Source organism: Pristis pectinata, chromosome 5 (genome assembly GCF_009764475.1).
Source record: "Pristis pectinata isolate sPriPec2 chromosome 5, sPriPec2.1.pri, whole genome shotgun sequence".
Taxonomy (NCBI): Eukaryota; Metazoa; Chordata; class Chondrichthyes; order Rhinopristiformes; family Pristidae; genus Pristis; species Pristis pectinata.
In genome coordinates, this window is record NC_067409.1 from 987,526 (window position 1) to 1,008,442 (window position 20,917).

Sequence of the window (20,917 nt, forward strand, 5' to 3'; positions counted from 1 at the left end):
GGTATACAGGTATCTCTGCAGCACCCAGAGGCGGAGGGCCGCCAGCTGGGTACGCACGCACGCCAGCGATTGGCCTCCCTCTGCCAATGGCAGACTTAGGACCGCTGCAGAGACCCAGTGTCTCCGGTCACCCCAGAAAAAGACCGTCAATCTCCTCTGGGTGGTGGCGACAAAGACGTTGGGCAGCACCAGCGTGGCCAGATGTGACCACAACATGGAGGCCACCAGCTGGTTAATAACTAGTGCCCTGCCCTGGTATGAGATCGCCCGGAGCAGACCCGACCAGTGTCCTAGTCGGGCGGAGACTTTCGCTCCCAACTCCTGCCAGTTTGCTGGCCAGGACTCCTCGGCCGGGGACAGGTAGACCCCCAGGTAGAGGAGGTGCGAGGTGCTCCACTCGAAGGGCTGCAACTCCTCTGGCAGGGAGTCCGCCCACCACGGCCCCACCAGCAGACCCAGACACTTTGACCAGTTGACTCTGGCAGAGAACGTGGCCGAGTAGACTCTCTGGCACTCTCGCATCCTCCGCAGGTCTGTCGGGTCGGTGACCCCAAGGAGGATGTCATCGGCGTAAGCCGAGAGGACAACCTCCACTGCTGGCTCGCACAGAACTAGAGCTATCAGATGCTTCCGAAGAAGACACAGGAACGGCTCCACGCAGACTGAGTACAACTGCCTTGACATGGGGCACCCCTGACGTACCCCCCTCTCGAAACGAACGGGTGCCGTCAAAGACCCGTTTACCTTGACGAGGCTCTCTGCGGTGGTGTACAACAGCTGAACACGGGCTGCAAAATGCAGCCTGAGCCCAAATGCGCGCAGAGTTCCGACCATGTATCCGTGATCCACCCTGTCGAACGCCTTCTCCTGATCAAGGGAGAGAAAGGTGGTTGACACCCCAGCCTCCTGACATAGGTACATCAGGTCCCGGACGAGGTGAATGTTGTCTGGATGGACCGGCCCGGGACCGTGTAGGACTGGTCGGGGTGGATCACCGGGCTAGCACGGAGCCCAGACGATTGTCCATTGCCCGGGCAAATACCTCCTACTTGGTGCAGAGTAGAGATACTGGGCGCCAGTTTCGTAGATTACGGAGATCCCCTTCTTAGGTAGCAGGACCACGACTTGCCCTGCGCCAAGAGAGGGGCATCTCGTCCATCGCCAGGCTCTCCCCTAGCACCCTTGCGTAGGTCCTACCCCCAGGATGTCCCAGAAAGCACGAACTCGACCGCCAGCCCGTCCAGCCCCGGAGCCTTGCCCCACGCAGCTGGTCTAGGCGCATGGTCAGCTCCTCCAGAACTGAGGGGAGCCTCCAGCCGCTCGACAGCCTCAGGGCTGACTTGTGGCAGACCCTCCCACAGCATCTCACATGCATCCTCAGTACTGCCGCTCCCACATTGTGACCCTCCCTCACTACTGCCCCTTGCATAGTGTGACCCTCCCTCACTACTGCCCCTTTTTTTACAAACTGTTTATTCACTAAAAGCACTACAAAAAACACCCAACATCAAATACAGCACATCTAATACAAAAAGAAACTAGGCAAAACGAATACCCGCACAACAACATGCCCCCCACCGAAACACTCAATACTTTATACCAAAATCACATTGGTGTCGTCCACGACACGCTGAGGGGCCCACCGAGTGCGGTACTTGGCCAGGGCACCCTCACTACTGCCCCTCCCACAGTGTGACCCTCCCTCAGTACCACCCCTCCCTCACTACCGCCCCTCCCAAAGTGTAACCCTACCTTAGTACTGCCCCACCTATAGTGTGACAGTACCAGCCCTCCCACCCTGAATCCTGTCCTGGGTGTCAGTCTGCATTGTGGACTCAGCTCTCTGGGGTGGGACTCACGTGTCCAACCTTCTCCTAGGGGTGGGATGTCGTATTAAGCCACAGTGTACTCGGGTTGAGAAACTCCAGCAGAAGATCTTTCCAACTGACAGTTGGGAAAGGACCTGATGGCTCAACAAGCAAACTGTCAGTTGGGCCGAGGTTTGTGAAATGTGGAAGGGGAGCACTTCCTCTTGAAGTATGGTGGTCCTCCCGGGGTCCACGGGAGCCCCTCGCCTGCAGACCCACTCTAGGGTTATTGAGGCCAGTCCTCTCAACCCAGAATATAGAACATAGAACACTACAGCACAGTACAGGCCCTTCGGCCACAATGTTATCCCGACATTTTATCCTGCTCTAAGATCTATCTAACCCTTCTCTCCCACATAGTCCCCCATTTCTCTCTCATTCATGTGTCTAAGAGTCTCTTAAATGTCCCTAATACATCTGTCCCCATAACCTCTGCAGGCAGTGCATTCCATGCACTCACCACTCTCTGTGTAAAAACCTTACCCCTGACATCCCCCTATACCTTCCTCCAATCACCTTAAAATGATGTCCCCTCGTGTTAGCCATTGTCAGCCTGGGAAAAACTCTCTGACTGTGCACTTGATCTACATCTCTTAGCATTTTGTGCACCTCAATCAAGTCACCTCTCATCCTCCTTCTCTCCAAAGGGCAAAGCCCCAGCTCGCTCAACCTATCCTCATAAGACATGCTCTCCAATCCAGGCAACATCCTGGTAAATCTCCTCTGCACCCTCTCTAAAGCGTCCACATCCTTCCAATAATAAGGCAACCAGAAGTGAAAACAATTCTCCTAGTGTCGTCTGACCCGAGTTCTATAGAGCTGGGACATCATCTCATGGCTCTTGAACTCAATGCCCCAACTAATGAAGGCCAACACACCATATGCCTTCTTAACAACCCTGTCGACCTGCGTGGCAACCTTGAGGGATCTATGGACGTGGACCCCAAGATCCCTCTGTTCCTCCACACTGCTAAGAGTCCTGCTATTAACCTTTTATTCTGCCTTCAAATTCGATCTCCCGAAGTGTATCGCTTCACACTTAACCGGGTTGAACTCCATCTGCCACTTCTCAGCCTTCAGTAGTTACTCCCAGAAATGGTGAAAAGTTGGCCTGGATTGTGTGAAAACAGCAATAATCCTCTTTAGTCCCAGTTAGGAGAAATTCTCTCTTTGTGACCTGTTTTCCTGCTGCTGGTTTGTGATCCGGTCTCTGGTTTCTCCTCAGTGGGGTTCCCTGGTTTGTGATCCGGTCCCTGGTTTCTCCTCAGTGGGGTTCCCTGGTTTGTGATCCAGTCCCTGGTCCCTCTCCACTGGGGTTCCCTGGTTTGTTCATGTGCTTCTCCTCTCTGAGATTCCCTGCCAAAATTCCCTGACATTTGAACTGTTTCCTAGGATTTGGAACAGGTTTCCGGGTGAATGTCCACCTGCCCCAGGCTTGCATAACACTTCATGAATTTCTGTGAGTGAACTGCCAAGTTCCCTGTGATGATTCCAGTGAATTAGGCAGAGCAAGACCTGTTGCAGCTATATACAACTTTGGGGAGGTCGTACTTGGAATCTTGTGTTCAATTCTGGCCACCCAATAACAGGAAGGATGTGGAGGCTTTGGAACGGGTATGGAAGAGGTTTCCCAGGGTGCTACCTGAGGACACGAGCTTCGGGAGAAGTTAGACAAACTTGGCTTGTTTTCTCTGGAGCGTCAGAGGCTGAGGGGATATCTGAGAGATGTTTACAAAATTATGAGAGGCATAGACGGTATGGGAAGGCAGAAGCTATTTCCCAGAGTAGAAATGTCACATATTAGAGGGCAGAGCTTTAAGGTGAGAGATGATTGAAGGAGATTTACAAGGCAAGTTCTTTTACACAGAGAGTGGTAGATACCCACAGTACATCCGGAGCACACTGCCATTGGAAGTGGTGGAGGGGGTATGATCGTGGCATTTGAGAGGCATTTACACAGATACATGAACAGACAGGGAATGAAGGGATGTGATCTATGTGCAGGTAGATGGGATTAGTTTAAATCAGTATCATGGTCGGCACAGATATGGTGGGCAGAAGGGCCTGTTCCCGTGTTGTTCTGTTCTATGTTCTATGTATGGCAGGTTTAAACAGCTGAGTATTTCTTTTGAAATGAGCCCATGTCTGAGAGAATCTGGTGAAGTAAACATGGACATCTGGTTATAACCTGAGAACATACAACATGGAACATAGAGCAGTGCAGCTCAGGAACAGGCCCTTCGGTCCACATGTTGTGCTGAACTAATTAAACGCCTAACCAAACTAATCCCTTCTACCTACACAATGTGCATGTCCCTCCATTCTCTGCACATTCATGTGCCAATCTAAGAGCCTTTTAAACGCCCCCATTGTATTGCACATTGCAGGAACCCACCAGTCTCTATGTAAAAAAAGTTGCCACGCATATCTCCTTTGAACTTAACCCCTAAAGTGCATGCCTTCAGTTTTGAAAGATGATAAGATGATAAGGCACATAGATCGAGTGGACAGTCAGAAACGTTTTCCCAGGGCGACAATGGCTAACACGAGTGGACGTAATTTTAAGGTGATTTGAGGAAGGTATAAGTGGGATGTCGGGGATAATTTTTTTATGCAGAGAGTGGTGGCTGCGTGGAACGCACCGCTTGCAGATACGTTAGAGACTCTTAGATAGCCACATGAATGATAGAGAAATGGAGGGCTATGTGGAAGGAAGGGTTAGATAGATCTTAGAGCAGGATAAAATGTCAGAACAACATCGTGGGCTGAAGGGCCTGTAACGTTCTATGTTCCATGCTCTATGTTTGTACCTTGATACACGTGACAATAAAAAACCACTTTACCAAATTATCAAAGTTTTATACATCTGCAAAGTGACTTCCTGACTCTTATTCCCTGACCAATAAAGACAGGCATTCCATACTCCCTAACTACATGCATGGCCTCCTTCACAGAGCTATGGACTTGGACCCCTGAGCCCCTCTCTACATCCATGCTGTTAAGGGTCCTGCCATTTACTGTGTACGTTCCCTTACGTTAAACATCTCAATGTGCAAGGTGGCACATATTCTTGGATCAGACGGATCTTGGGGCCCGAGTCCATAGGACGCTCAAAGCGGCTGTGCAGGCTGACTTTGTGGTTAAGAAGGCATATGGTGTATTGTCCTTCATCAATCGGGGAATTGAATTCAGGAGCCGTGAGGTATTGTTGCAGCTATATAGGTCCCTGGTCAGACCCCACTTGGAGTACTGTGCTCAGTTCTGGTCGCCTCACTACAGGAAGGATGTGGAAGCCATAGAGAGGGTGCAGAGGAGATTTACAAGGATGCTGCCTGGAATGCGGAGCATGCCCTATGAAAGCAGGTTGAGGGAACTCAGCCTTTTCTCCTTGGAGCGACGGAGGATGAGGGGGGACCTGATAGAGGTGTATAAGATGATGAGAGGTATTGATAGGGTAGATAGTCAGAGGCTTTTCCCCAGGGCTGAATTGGTGGCCACAGCAGGACACAGGTTTAAGGTGCTGGGGAGTAGATATAGAGGAGATGTCAGGGGTAAGTTTTTTACTCAGAGAGTGGTGAGTGCGCTGAATGGGCTGCCGGAAATGGTGGTGGAGGCTGATACGATAGGATCTTTCAAGAGACTGTTAGATCGGAATATGGAGTATATGGAGGGCTATAGGTAAGCCTAGTAATTTCTAGGGTAGGGACATGTTCGGCACAGATTTGTGGGCTGAAGGACCTGAATTGTGCTGTAATTGTTCCATGTTCTATTCAACTCCAAGTGGGCAATTCACCAACTGTTCTTCTCACCGAGATGCAGGATCCTGCGGACACTTTGACCAGTTGATGTGGCTGCCAATTAATGTGAAGAAGTTGTCCAATCCCATCTGGTTGTTGCCAACTTGGAGCCTTGCAGACCACTTCCATGTTGGAATTGACAATCTTGAGTTTGGGCCCTACAGTCGTGGCAGGTTGGCTGTCCAATATCCTGGCCAACTCCAGACCAGCAAACAAATCCAGGATCCGCTGCCTTTTCAGGTACACCATGGAGACAGGGAATGAAGCTCGCTCGGATTCACCCACTGAGTTCACGGGAATAACCACCCAGTGCCCCCATTAAGAGGTAAGCTGTTTGTCAGGAGAAATTGTTTAACGGGAACCATTGTCCCAAGCTGCACTTCACTGAAACAGTTCTACAATTGTCCTGGAATTGTTGACTCTCCACTCAGGCTGGGGTCTCCCCCAAACCCACTGTCCACCCTAATCTGCTTATTTCTGATTCCCCCATTGCTCCAACCTCCACACTCACCCGAGCCCCCAGCCTCTCCGAACTTCCCCTTTCCAGTGGATTGTTCCCTCTTTCCTCACCCTGGGCGAGTAACGGCCGCCACACATTGCACATCCCCCTCCTTCTATTTGCATCTTGCTCAATGTCCCATTGCCCAAGACTGACAAATGGCATTCTCCTTTCAGCCAATAGAAATTAGCCAATAGAAAGCATGTGACCAGTTGGACACTGAGCCATCCCTGCGCTGCATCGATATAAACTGGGATCGAAGTGGGGCCCCTCAGCTGCAGTGGAGACCCTGCGAAAGGTGAGCAACTTTTCCTGTGCTCTGAGTGTAGGCAGAAGGATTCAGAGAGTGAATTCTCGGACTGATTCCTGGCATCTGTACCGGGATTAGGGATTATAGTCAGTAGGAAGGGCAGAGGATGACGAGCAATATCCCCTGTTCCAGTGACTGACATGTGGGGTGAACTCTTGATCTAGAGGGGCAAGACCAGACTGTCCTGTCCTGGGAAGGTAGAGGGACCTTTACTCTGTCTCTGACCCACACTGTGTCCCATCCAGAGAGTGTGTTACTATACAGTGCAGAGCAAGCTTCACCCTGTGCCCGATCCACACTTTCCCTGCCCAAAGATTTTGTGACGGGACAGTGTAGAGGGAGCTTCATTCTGTGTCTGATACATGCCTAGGCAGGCTGTCACGGGACAGTGCAGAGGGAGCTTTACTCTTGTGTCTGACCCACACTGCACCTGCCCAGGGCGTGTGTCACAGGGCAGTGCAAAGAGAGCATTATTCTGTGCCTGACCCATACCCATGGATTGTGTGACGGAACATTGTAGTGATTCTGTGGCCATAAATGAGACTCCAGGATTGTGTTATTGCCTCTGGGTGCCGAGGTCAAGGATGTCTCGGAGCAGTTTCAGAACATGCACAAGGGGGAGTGTGAGTAGCCAGAGGTCGCTGTGCACATTGGGACCATCGGCATAGACAGAAAAAGGGCTGATGTCCTGCGCTGTGGATATAAAGAGTTAGGCAGAAAGTTAAAAAGCAGCACAAGGGACAGCAGATTGTGGTATCTGGAACACCAACGTCTTCTGGAGGAACTCAAAGGTTTGAGCAGCATGTGTTGGACAAAATTGTTAATGTTTCAGTTCTGATGCAGGGTTTTGACCGGACAATTCCTTTCCCCCGATAAATGCTACTTGACCCGCTGAGTTCCTCCAGCAGGTTCAAAAAGCAGGGCCTCAAGCACTGCAATCTCAGGATTACTACTGATGCCAGGTGCCAGTTCAGGGGAGAAATAGGAGGATAGGACAGACGAATGCCTGGCTGAGGAACTGGTGCAGAACAGAGCGATTCAACTATTTGGATCCTGGGATCTCTTCTGGGACAGGGATGACCTTTACAAGAGGGGTGGGGTGCACCTCAACTGGAGGGGTCCAATGTCCTGGTGGGGAGATTTACTACAGCTCCTCTAGGGGCTTTAAATGAGTCTGGCAGGGAGCTGGGACTCAAAGCTGTAACGTGGCAGATGATCATTTTAAAACAAATATGGAAGTCAAAGCAACAAAATCCGATAGGCAGGACAGATAGGAAAGGGAGTAAGGAAGGTCCGATAGGCTAAGCTGCATTTATTTGAATGCCGGATTCCTCACAGGTAAAGCAGATGAACTCACATGGGACTGGGATATTATAACTTATAGAAACATGGTCGGGGGGTGGGCAGGACTGGCATCTTAATGTATAGATGCTACAGGTGCGATACAGGCAGAGGAAAGAGAGGAGGGGCTCGAGTTTTTGATGAGGGAAAACACCACGGAAGAGACTATATTCCTTGGGGATTGGCAGTAGTGGGAAAGTTACTGGAAATGATTCTGAGGGGCAGAATCTATCGGCATTTGAATGTCAAGGACTTATTGGGGATAGTCACCATGGCTTTGTCCATGGGAGATCATGTCTCACAAAGTTGATTGAGCTTTTTGAGGAGGTAACCATGAGGATTGATGAGGGCAAGGTAGTGGACGTTGTCTACGTAGACATTTAGCAAGGCCTTCGACACGATCCCGCGTTGTACGTTGGTCCAGAAGTTTAGATCACATGAGACCAGGAGTGAGATAACAAACTGGATACAAAATTGGCTTGGTGGGAGGAGTTAAAGGGTGTTATTGGAGGGTTGTTTTTCAGATTGGAGATCTGTAATCAGTGGTGTATGTCAAGGATTGAACATAGTACATAGGACAATACAGCACAGGGGTAGGGCCCTTCTGCCCACGGAATCAACCATGATATCAATTTAAACTGCACATCTGCCTGAACATGCTCTAGTCCACTAAATTCCCTGCCTGTTCATCTGTCTGAGTACCTATTAAACTTTGCTGTCGTATCTGCTTCTGCCATTTCCCCTGCCAAAGCGTTCATGGTGCCTGCACCCTCTGTATATAAAAAAACTTGCCTCACAAATCTCCTTTAAATTTTCCCTTCTCAGCTTAAAGCGATGCCTTCTAGTACCTGACATTTCCCTCTGGGAAAATACTCTGTCTCTGCCTCTTATAATTAGATGTGCTTCTTGGTGCTGGGTCCACTGCTGTTTGTCATACACATTAGTGACTTGGGAGAGAATGTAGGCGCTATGATTGGTCAGTTTGCAGATGACAACAAAATTGCTGATAGAGTGGACAGCTAAGAAGGTTGCCGAGGGTTGTAACAGGATCTAGGTCAACTGAGAAAGTGGGCCAAGGAATAACAGATGGAGTTTAACCCAGGTAAGTGTGAAGTGATGCACTTTGGAAAGCTAAACCAGGTCAGGACATACACAGTGAATGCAGGGCCCTGCGGAGTGTTGTAGAACAGAGAGAGCAGGGAGTTTAAGTACAAAGCTCCTTGAAAGTGATGAGCAGATGGACAGAGTGATGAAGAAGGTATATGACATGCTTCGCTGAGGCATCGAGATAGAAGCTGGATGTTACATACTATTGTTGGGTCGGCCACACCTGGAGTACTGTGTGCAGTTCCGGTCACCATGCTCTAGGAAGGATGTGATTAAACTGCAGTGGGTTCGGAAAATATTCACAAGGACGTTGCTTGAACTGGAGGGTTTGATGTACAAGGAGAGACTGGATAGTCTGGGACTGTTTTCCCTGGAGCGAAGGAGGCTGAGCGGTGACTAAGTGAAAGTTTATAAAAGCATGATGGGTAGAATAAGGTGAACAGTCACAGCCTTTTTCCCAGAATAGCAGAGTCTAAAACTAGAGGGCGTTGGTTTAAGATGAGAGGGGAAAGATTTAAAGGGGACCTGAGGGTCAATGTTTTAACACAAAGGGTGGTGGGTATATGGAATATCTGCCGCAGGAAGCGGTAGAGATGGGTATAATCACAACGTCTGAAAGACATTTGGACAGGTACATGGATAGGAAAGGTTTAGAGCGATGTGGGCCAAATGCGGTCAAATGGAAGTAGCGTCGATTGGCCCCTTGGTCACATTGGACGAGTTGATTACTTCTGGGCTGCATCACTGTATCAAGATTTACGGGGATAACGGAGGAATATGGGCCTGAGACAGGAATCAGCCATGATCGGAGCAAGCTGGAGAGATAACCCCTGCCCCTACTTCACATGTGCTTGCGGTAGAATGGAAACTCCACCGTCCAGTGACAGAACTAGGACCCTTAAAAGCAGCTGTAAGGAGAAGTTGGACAAACAGGGTTTCCGAGAGTCCTGTTTCTGTCTCTGCACAGTGTTTGTGGTTGTGCAATTCGGGCCTGTCCATCTCTCCTTATAGTTTAGTGGATATAGGAGAGGTTGGATAACCTTGGATTGTTTACTCTGAGGTGCCGGAGGAGGGTGAGGGGAGACAGATAGAAGTTTATAAAATTATGAGACACGTAGATATGATAAAAGGAACATATAAAATCATCAGCGTATTTTTCCCAGGGCGGTAATGCCAAATACTAGAGGGCAGAAGTTGAGAAGGGGGAAATTTAAAGGAGAAAAGCTGGGCAAGACATTTTACATGGAGAGGGGTCGGTGCCACGAATGCGCTGGAACATGGCGGAAGCAGACATGATGACAGCGTTTAAGACGCATTTGGACAGACACATGAACAGGCAGGAAATGGAGGGACATGGATCATGTGAGGGAAGATGGAATTAGTTCAAATTGTCCTCATGGTCGGCACAGGCACTGTGGGCCGAAGGGCCTGTTTCTGTTCTGTATTGTTCCATGTTCAATCGGACAGGAATTTAAAGGAAATAATTTGTAGCTCTTGCGGAAGCAACTTGGAATGGGATAGATCAACGAGGAGCCCATCTGGTCCTCTTTTTACTGTGTACCCTTTGATGTTATGGGCCAAACGCAGGAAAACGAGACAAGCTCCGGAAGGCACCTCGATCAGCGTGGATAAGTTGGGCGAAGGAACCATTTCTATGTTGCTTAACTCTCCAACTCTATAGTGAGAAGTTTTTCAGAGAAAGACGCGTGGGATTGATAAGCGGAATCCAAACACTGATGGGGTTGTGCTGTCAGACACACAGACCACGGCCCTGCATTAGGCAGGAAACACCGCTGGCTTCCTGTTTTTCCATTGCCCTCTGAACAGAAACTCATGAATTCTTACCGTTGTACTTTCATGTATATAACTAAAAAAATAATTTCTGGGCCAGCACAGAGGCGCAGTGGGTCACAGATTCACAAATTCTGTCCATTCCTGCCCTCCGGCGCTCTCTGCGCCGAGTTTCCACATTCTCCCTGTGACACTTGAGTTCTTCGCTTTCCTCCGACATCCCAACGATGTGCAGGCGGTTGGTGGGTGAAATAGCTGCTATAAGTTGCCCCCAGGGTGTGACTGAATCTGTGAGGAGCTGATGGGATGTGAAAGAATGAAATAGGATTAGTGTATGACTAGTGCAACAGAGTGGGTGCTGGTCGGCATGGCCTCAGTGGGCAAAACGGCCTGTTTCCATGCTGGATGACTCCAGGAGTGGTTAAAATCAAACATCTTCTGTGGGAGTGGTCTTGTATCATCATTCCCAAATCTAGAGTTATGGAGCCACACAGCATGGAAACAGGCCCTTCGGCCCAACTAGTCCATGCCATCGAGCTAGTCCCACCTGCCCGCGCTTGGCCCAAAGCCTTCTAAACCATTGCTCAATGTGTGTGGGGTTGATAAACGGATTCCAAACACTGATGGGGTTGTGCTGTCAGACACACAGACCACGGCCCTGCGTTAGACAGGAAACACTGCTGGCTTCCTGTTTTTCCATTGCCCTCTTGAGCAGAAACTCATATGAATAGAACATACGATGAGATGGACTCTGACCTCACGATCCACCTTGTTGTGAGCTTGCACCTTATTGCACTGCACTGTCTCTGTAGGTGTGACACTTTACTCTGTACTGTTATTGTTTTTACCTGTACTACCTCAATGCACTCTGTACTAACTCAATGTAACTGCACTGTGTAATGAATTGACCTGTACGATCGGTTTGTAAGACAAGCTTTTCACTGTACCTCGGTACAAGTGACAATAATAAACCAATACGATAGAACATGATTTAAGAGAGAATGTAGGTGGAATGATTGGTAAGTTTGCAGATGAAAACAAAATTGATGATATAGTGGACAGTGAAGAAGGTTGCCGAGGGTTGTAACAGGATCTAGATCAGCACAGAACAGGCCCTTCGGTCCGCAATGTTGTGCCGACATAGCTAATCCCTCCTACCTACAGATTGCCCATATCCCTCCATTTTCTTCTCATTCATGTGCCTATCCGAGCCCCTCTTAAAAGCCCCCAATGAATTTGCCTCCACCACCCCATCAGGCAACGCATTCCAGGCATCCACCTCTCTCTCAGTAAAAAAAAGTACCCCTCACGTCTGTTCTGAACCTACCCCTCTCACCTTAAATGCATGCCCTCTGGTATTGGATCTCTCAGTAATGGGAAAAAGATATCGCTTGTCCACCCTATCTATGCCCTGCATAAATTTTAAATCTTCCAACAGATCACCCCTCAGCCGAAGCTGCTCCAGAGAAAAGAGCCCAAGTTTGTCCAGCCTCTTCTGATAGCACTTGCCCTCTAATCCAGGCAGCATCCTGGTAAACCTCCTCTGCAGCCTCTCTAAAGCCTCAACATCCTTCCTGTAGTAAAGTGACCAGAATTGCACGCAATACTCTAAATGCTGCCTACCAAATTTCTATAGAGATGCATCATGACTCCTATACTCAATACCCCGATTAATAAATGCAAGCATTTCATAAGCCTTCTTAACCACCCTGTCTACCTGTGTAGCCACTTTCAATGAGACATGGATTTGCACTCCAAGGTCTCTCTACTCTTCAATGTCTCTACTGCCTCTAGACATTAGTCCTACCAAAGTGGCAGCACCTCACATTTATCCGGGTTAAACTCCATCTGCCATTTCTCTGCCCATATCTGCAACTGATCTATATCACACTGTATCCGTCACCAGTCTTCTACACTATTCATAACTCCACCAATCTTGGTATCGTCTGCAAACTTACTAATCCACCCATCAACATACTCATCCAGGTTATTTATGTACATCACAGACAGCAGAGGTCCCAGCACAGATCCCTGCAGAACACCACTACTCACAGGCCTCCAACCCGAATAAGTCCCTTCAGCCACAACCCTCTGTCTTCTTTGGGCAAAGATGTATCTAGGTGTCTTTTAAATGTTGCTAATATGCCCTTCCCCCAATCACTACTGCCGGCAGCTCGTTCCAAATACGCACCACCCTTTGCATGAAGGAGCTGACCCTGATGTCCCTTTTAAATCTCTCGCCTCTGATCTTAAACCTATGACCTCTTGGACATCCAATAGAAAATTAAACAGAAACGCTGCGAGTGGGAGTGCGATCGGTGGGAATGTGCTTTTTGCAATCGGAGTCTGTGACACCTTTGCAGAGAAACAAAACGGAGAGGAACGGGAAGGGTGAGATGAAGATGCTGGTGTGGAGCAGAAGGGATGGAACAGAGATGCTGGGCTGAATGGGGACTTGGAACTTACTCCTGGACTAATAGAATCCCTTTCTCCGCCTCCTTTATCACAGGATGGAGGGCCGTTACCTGCTGGTGTTTGTCTGCGTCTGGGCCATGGCCCGAGCTCATCACTCAACAGGTAAGGCTTCATTGTGTCTCAGTTCCCGCTGGTTCCAAACCTGCAAAGGGAAATTGTGTCGGATTCCTGGAGCAGTTCATTCCCATTCACATGGGTTATTGGGACCCGCTGGTGCAGGTAGAGGGTCACTTGTCGGGCGTTGGGGTCAGACAGCCTGGCCCTGACTGACCCAGACAGAGACACCTCTCAGCAGAAGTGGTGTGGGTGCCTGTGCTGTTGCTGAGCGTGTGTCTATGTCGGGAGACACTGATCACTGAATCAGGGTGTGGTGCCGATGATTGTCTTGTTCATTTCACTCTGCTGGCTCGCTGCAAAGCCACTAATTCACCAACGATCACATAATACGAAAATAGGTGGTATCATAGACGTTAAAGAAATTTATCAAGAATTACAGGGTGATGTTGATCAGCCAGGTAAGTGGGCCGAGGCGAAATGGCGTTCAATTCAGATAAGTGTGAGGTGATGCATTTTAGGAAATCAAACCGGGATCGGACCTTCCAATGAACAGTTAGGGTTCTCAGGAGTCCTGTGGAACAGAGGATCTAGGAGAACATAGTTCACTGAAAGTGGCATCACAGGTAGACGGGGGGGGGGGGGGGGGGGGTGGTCAAGAAGGCGGTTGGCATGCCGGCCTTCATCATTCAGGGCACTGTGTATAGGAGCTGGGCTGTTATGTTGCAGTTGTACAAGGCGTAGGTAAGGCCGCACTTGAAGTTTTGTGTTCAGTTATGGTCACCGTGTTATAGGAAGACGTCATTAACATGGCAAGAGTGCAGAGGGGCTTTTTGAGAATGTTGCCAGGACTCGACGGTTTGAGTTATAGGGAGAAGTTGGGCAGGCTAGGACTCTTATTCCTCTGAACGTAGGAAACTGAGGGGGTGACCTTATAGCGGGTTATAAAACCATAAGGGGTGTAGATAGGATGAATGCACAGTCTTTTTCCCAGGGAAAGGGAACCAAAAACTCGAGGGTATAGGATCAGGGTGAGAGGGGAAAGATTTCTTCTCTCAGAGGGTGGTGCGTACATGGAACGAGCTGCCAGAGGAAGTAGTTGAGGCAGGTACAACAACAACAACAACAGCTAAAAGTCAATTGGGTCAGAATATAGACAGGAAATGTTGGCAGAGATACAGGCCAAATGCGGGCACATGGGACTAGCTCAGGTAGACACCTTGGTTGACGGACGAGTTGGTTCGAAGGGCCTGTTTCTGTGCTCTGTGACTCTGTTCGATTCCAGTCACAACCCCTCAGCACATAAAGCAGCCTGTGTCTGCATGCAGAGAGGCCCAGACAACATCCAAGCAGATGGACGCATAGTCAATCACCAGGGTGCAATTCAATTCCTTGTTCACATAAAGATCACGGAGTAATAGTAGATACAATATACAGCAATGATCGCAAAACAACAAAGGTGTCGCGATGACAGTGCGGTCTGAGGTAGTGGAAAAAGTAATGCTGAAGTGACAATAACGGAAAAGGTAGAACGAAGGGTTGGAGAAGGTGGCAGCTCCACCGGGAAGGGGATGTGAGCGAGGTGATCGGTACTGGAGTCTGATAGCAGTGGGGAAGGAGCTGCTCTTGAGTCTGGGTGGCCACCGTCTCCTGGACCAGCCACAGAAGTCCTGTGGCCGCCAGGACAGGTACAGGTACAAGCTGGAGCTGTCATAAGGCCATTAGGGCGGTGCGTCGGGCTGCCTTGCCCCAGGCTGGCTCGCCGTCCGCGCGTTCACTCACTGGAAAGCGCGCAGTTAAGTGCGAGGGCGAGGAGCGGGCGGGAGCCGGGGAGGGAACTGCACAGCGGCCGCACCATAGGCTGACCCCGGGCTGTTGCATGTGATTTCAGGCAATCTGTGCGAAACCATCCGCGCCTCGCAGTCGAGCCTGCACGATTTCCGAGGATACGCCCACAACGCCATCGACAGGAACCATGACACCGACTACCAGCACGGAGCGTGCAGCAGAACCACCATGGAGCAATCGCCCTGGTGGAGCGTGGATTTCTTCTACCATTACAGAGTCTATGTTGTAAAAATCACCGCCAGCAGAGACGGACAAGGCGTTCAGGGAGCGGAAATCCGCATCGGAGACTCTGAAGAGCTCATCGGCAGTCAAAACAGCGTGTAATACTCAAACTCCCGGGAAACGCAACCTCCTGGGATACGCAAAGTCCTGGAATACATAACCCCGGCATCCCCAAAGCCCTTGGACACCCAAAGCCCCTGGGATACGCAAACCCCTTGGACACGCAGCTCCCGGGACTGGTAGACCTCCGGGATACGTAAATCCCAGGACAAGCAAACACCCAAGACAATCAAATCCCCGGCAGATGCAGACCCCCGGGAGACACTCACCCTCTGGAATATACCTACCCTCCGGGACACAACAACACGGAAGGCATGCAAACCACTGTAATATGCAATCCCAGAAATATACAAACTGTGATCTGCACTTGCCCCGCGATAGTATGTCCTTTAAACACACCTGTAACTCAATGATATGCAAACCCACGTGATACACAACCTTCTCATTTAATGCGTAATCCCCTTGGTGTCAACACTACGTAAGACGCCCACTACAGTAACCCTTTGATATGCCGGCTCTGTGCCACGCGGTCCAAATCCACTGTTACTATAACGTGCCCTAATGCAAATGTTGCAGTGAAGCGTTAAGATTAATTTGTTTTAGTGTAAATTACAAACTGGAGTTTGTTTCCCATTCGATGCTGATTCGCATTCTGTTCCTCCAGCTGTGCAAGGGAAGTAACCGTTCCCGCGGGCCAGACTAAGTACTTTTTCTGTGCACCAAGAGGAATACATGGCCGTTATATGACCATCATCATCCCCGGGAAGATGGCATACCTGTCACTGTGCGAGGTGGAAGCGTATGGAGCGCACGAACCCCACTAACTGTCACGGTGAGAATTATTCTGAGCGTCAGCCCTAGGTTCTGATTCCAGCTCTCTCCCCCTCTCAGCTCCCACCATACAAGGTCTTGCCGATCTGGTGGCCGAGAGTCGTTCATAGAATCATGGAACATTTACTGCATAGGGGGCCATTTGGCCCATTTTTGCCCTAGCCCAATCACAACTCTCCCCCGGGTCGGTAGTCCGACCAGTCATGGCTCTTCAAGCACACGATCAAATACCGTTTACATGTGAAAACTGCACTTCGCCAATTACCATTGGTGAGTTTGCCATTTCCAGGTTATTTATGAAACTCTCTACGTATCAATGTGAGAGACACCTAGACATAAATTTTAGGGAGATAAGATTTTGTTCAGTGTTCAGTCCAAGTACTGTGTTGATAAAAAATGTCATTTACTCGCTGGAATTGTACCGGCCTCTAACACCTCTTCTGGCAGTTCGTTCCATATACCCACCACCCTCTGTGTGAAAAGCTTACCCCTCAGGGCCTCTTTCTGTCGTCTCCCTCTCACCTTAACCCTGTCCTTTGTGGTGTTAGACGAGATAAATTCCATCGGCCATTCCCTTGACAACTTCCCCATTTGATGTAGATCCTGTTGTAACCTCAGGTAACGTTACACCACACAACCAATTTTTGGTGTCATCTACGAACTTACTAACCGTGATATCAGCAGTGCCTTTCCCATATTTGAGGCAAATGATCTCTTTCTATGTCAAGTCAAGTTGAGTCGACTTTATTTCCAGATCCACAAGTACGGTGAGGTACAGGTACAATGAAAGACTTGCTTGCGCAGCATCACAGGCAAGTAGGTACACACAACACACAACACACACAACACACACAATACACAACACAACACACAACACACAGCACACAAAGCACACATTATGTATAATTATATCAGACTGTGCAAAGCAAGACATTAGTGCAAATAGAAGACTCCAGTGGATTCGTCAAACGTGATTTCCATTCATAAGTCTGTGCCCATTCTGTTCTATGCCACACTTTAACGGCGTGCTGTTATTGTAGAGTGTAGATCCTCGCCTTTCCCTACTCCTCGGCCAACAGGTGGATAGTTCTGTGTCTTCTCTCTCCCTCCAATCCACAGGAACCCACAGCATGTAGAATTGTGTAAGATCTTAACCCGAGCGTCCCCGTGAAGTGACCCATCCTGAAGACAGAGAGGGAATGAATGGTGGGCAAGCTGAGACACAGGGAGGCTTCAAGTGCTGGGTTCCGGTGGGAGTGGGGAGGGGAGTTGTAACCGAGAGCTCCAGATGGCCACTGTGGACAGAACATGCGCTCGGTAAAGCGGTCGCCCAGTCTGTAATTGGCCAAAGATGCAAGCATCACTCTGGCATGTTTTGCAGGTTCCCTGAGACGGAGACTGGGCGCGAACTGGCAATCTCCGCTTTGCGCTTCCGGCTTTTGCGACCGATCCAGATGGAGAACAGACCTCCGTATCCCGGACCATCCCCGTCCAACCCCGCTTCAAGCAGCACTTTTCACAGCGAGCCGGCCTTTCAGGGATTCTGAAGCGTTGCCCAGAGCGAAGGACAGCGGGTGGTGGTGGGGGAGAGGACCGGGAGAGACCAGGGAGCGGACCGGGAGCGGACACCACTCAGCACCTGGGACACACTGTCGGGACAGAGGGAACGTCCTCTACCCACCGCTGCCTGTCCACGCACCTTTCCACTGGGAACGGCGCTGGACTGTAAAACCCCCGCTCCGTCCCGGCCGGGATCAGTCGGGAGCCGTGTGACGGGCCGGTGTCCGGGTCATCATCCACTGCCTGCGCCGAGCTTTCCTCACTCTGAGCGTGTGTGTAATCCCCAATCTGTGCCTTTTCTGTCTGAATAAATCAGCGCAACAGCTTCTGCAAACCCCACCCCCTGTCCTTGTGCACCGATCACAACACGTCGACAGATGCAGCAAATGGTGGGGAAGGGAGATGGGCGGATCGGCCTCTGTTGCAGGAGAGTCGAAGTTCGGTGATAGGGCGGTAATGTCCCAGCTGTACACGGTGTTGGAGATGCCACACCTGGGGTATTGCACACCCTTCTGGGCCCCTATTTAACAGAGGATAATCTGACATTGGAGACAGTCCAAGGGAGATTCACTGGGCGAGCGGACCGTCCTGTCACAGCTGAGTAAAAGAGCTAGAGATCTGTATCCCTGGAGTTGAGGGGAATGAGGGGCGATCTCACTGAAGCACATGAGATGCACTGGGGAAAATCAAAAAACCGCAGATGCTGGAAATCTAAAATAAAGCCAGAAAATGCAGGAAAGACTCAGCAGGTCAGACTGATCCGTGGGCAGAGAAACAGAGCCAAGGTTTCAGGATATTCGACCAGGAGAATATACCGAGAATCGAGGGCCTGAGTTATTGCGAGAGGTTGGCCGGGCAAGGACTTTATTCCTTGGAGTGTAGGAGACGGAGGGCTGACGATAGGTAGAGGTGTATAAAATCGTGAGGGCAATAGATAAGTTGACGCACATAATTTCTTCCCCCAGGGAAGAGGAACTAAAACCTAGGGGGCACACTTCTACGGTCAGAGGTGAAGGATTTAAAGGGACCTAAGGGGCAACGTCTTCAACCAGAGGGTGGGGGGTAAATGGAACGAGCTGCCAGAGGAAGTGGTACAAAGACAACATTTATAAGACATCAGGATAGGTACATGGGATAGGCGGGGTTTAGAGGATATGGGCCAAATTCGGGCAAAGGGGAGTAGCCTGGTGGACACCATGGTCGGAATGGACGAGTTGGGCCGAAGGGCCCGTGTCCATGCTGCATTACTCTGTGACTCTATTGGATATTGTTTCGTTATTGTCACATGTACCGAGATACAGCGAAAAGTTGTTGTTTGCCTTCCGTCCAGGCAGATCATGCCATGGATAAGTACAATCGAGGCGGTGAAAAGAAAAGAGTGCAGAATGTATCCTGACAGACCTTAGAACTGATTTTAAAGAGTAGAACGATGATAGTAAGTATAATGAGAGGCTCCGCTGGGGACAGCTCGCAAAGGGTCGCCACGCCCCAGCGCCAGGTTTAGAGGGATTCGGGACCAATACGGAAAATGGGACCAGCTTAGATGGACATCTTGGTTGGCAGGGGACCGGTTGGACCGAAGGGCCTGTTTCCGTGCTCTACGACTCTAAGAACGTTACCGGGACTGGAGGGCTTGAGTTATAAGGAGAGACTGGACAGGCTGGGACTGTTTCCCCTGGAGGCTGAGGGCTGACCTACAGAGGTTGATAACAGCACGATGGGCCGAGGTAAGGAGGGTGGTCACAGTCTCTTTCCCAGGTATGGAGTCCAGAATATATACCAGAGGGCAGAGTTTTAAGGGGACGGGGAAGGTTTAAGGGGAACCGAGTGGCGAATATACATGGAAGGGGCTGCCAGGGGTGGTGGTAGATCGGGTTACAGTTACGATGTTTGGAAGACATGCAGACAGGCGCATGGACAGGAACGGTTTTGGAGATATGGGCCATATCCATGCAAATGAGACTCACTCAGGTCGGCAACCTGGTCGGTATGGACATGGATTCATAGACCAATAAAGCACGGATACAGGCCCTTCGGCCCAATGAGACCATGCCAATCACGGTGCCCACCCAGCGAGTCACGAATCCCTGCGTTCAGTCCATATCCCTCTGAGCCCCGCCCCTCCATGTACCTATCCAAGTGCTCCTTCAGACCCAGTGGGCCAAAGGGCCTGTTTCCGTACTGTACAACTTCATGACCTCCACGGGCAGATCATTGCAGATACCATCTGAGTGTAATTTGACATCACGGTCAGTACAGATATTGTGGGCCGAAGGCCCTCTTCCGACTGCCCAATGGACACAAACCGCAATATTCGGTTGGAATAATAACTGCGCGATGCCTTTAAGAGGGGAGTTTCCGGAGCGCTCCCTTGACTGGTTGATTGAAACCAGACCCATCCCCGAGGGTTCCGCGGAAATGTGCGAGGCGGTGGGCGGCGGACCCTGGGCCTGCGGCTGATTGGGACATTCATTGAGTGCGGGTTAAACAGCGCCGGTAGAAAGAGGGCGAGTCGTCTCCACAGCCTCACTCACCTGGGAGATTTGGCTTGTTGTGGACTCTGGGTTTGGTCTTTGTTGTGATCTGTTCAGCACAGCCGCCCTCTCTCCTTCTTCCCGCCAATAAATGCTGGCTGTCTCTGCAGCTCCGGAAAGCCTGCGGGTTTGCGGGAATTTCAGGCAGCGGGTGTGTGCTGAGAGGTTGCTGCTTTGATGAGGGGAGTGCGGATGTGCCGCCGTGTTTCTATTCACTGGACAATCTACCCGGTGGGTGTATTCCCAGCCCGCCTGTGTTCCGGGGCTTGGCCGGCTTCCCTCAATCCGGTGGCACTGTGATGGATTGAGCTTTGCTGTGATCTGTTTAGCGCATCTTCTCCCGATCGGGTTGGGGTATCTTGCTGGCGTTTATGCCAGGAGAGGGAGCTGGTTAACGGGTTTCCGTGAGGGAGGGACTGGAAACTTGAACACGGGCGGAGTCTGTGTCACTCCGGTCCCGGGACCCCGCCTCCCATTGCCCCTCCCGCAGTGTGCACCAAGGACGGCGGGTCCTGGTAGCTACCTCCAGGGACCTGATGCTTCCTGCTGAGAGCGGTGCATGTCAAGGATGGATCCAGAGCTGAGTGCCGTCCCTCCGCTGTCTCTGCAGACACGGTGCT

The 20,917-nt window shown here is 50.3% G+C and overlaps 1 protein-coding gene across 1 annotated transcript in view; it reads left to right on the forward strand.

The window, feature by feature from the left end:
* The first annotated feature begins 12,955 nt into the window (after positions 1–12,955).
* The window catches only part of LOC127570445 (uncharacterized), a 54,570-nt gene continuing 46,608 nt past the window's right edge, over positions 12,956–20,917 (forward strand). The window contains exons 1-4 of the mRNA XM_052016036.1: positions 12,956–13,104; positions 13,223–13,290; positions 15,134–15,410; positions 16,037–16,190. Coding sequence (XP_051871996.1) covers positions 12,971–13,104; positions 13,223–13,290; positions 15,134–15,410; positions 16,037–16,190 — 633 coding nt within the window. The 5' untranslated portion in view covers positions 12,956–12,970. The remainder of the gene's footprint in view (positions 13,105–13,222; positions 13,291–15,133; positions 15,411–16,036; positions 16,191–20,917) is intronic.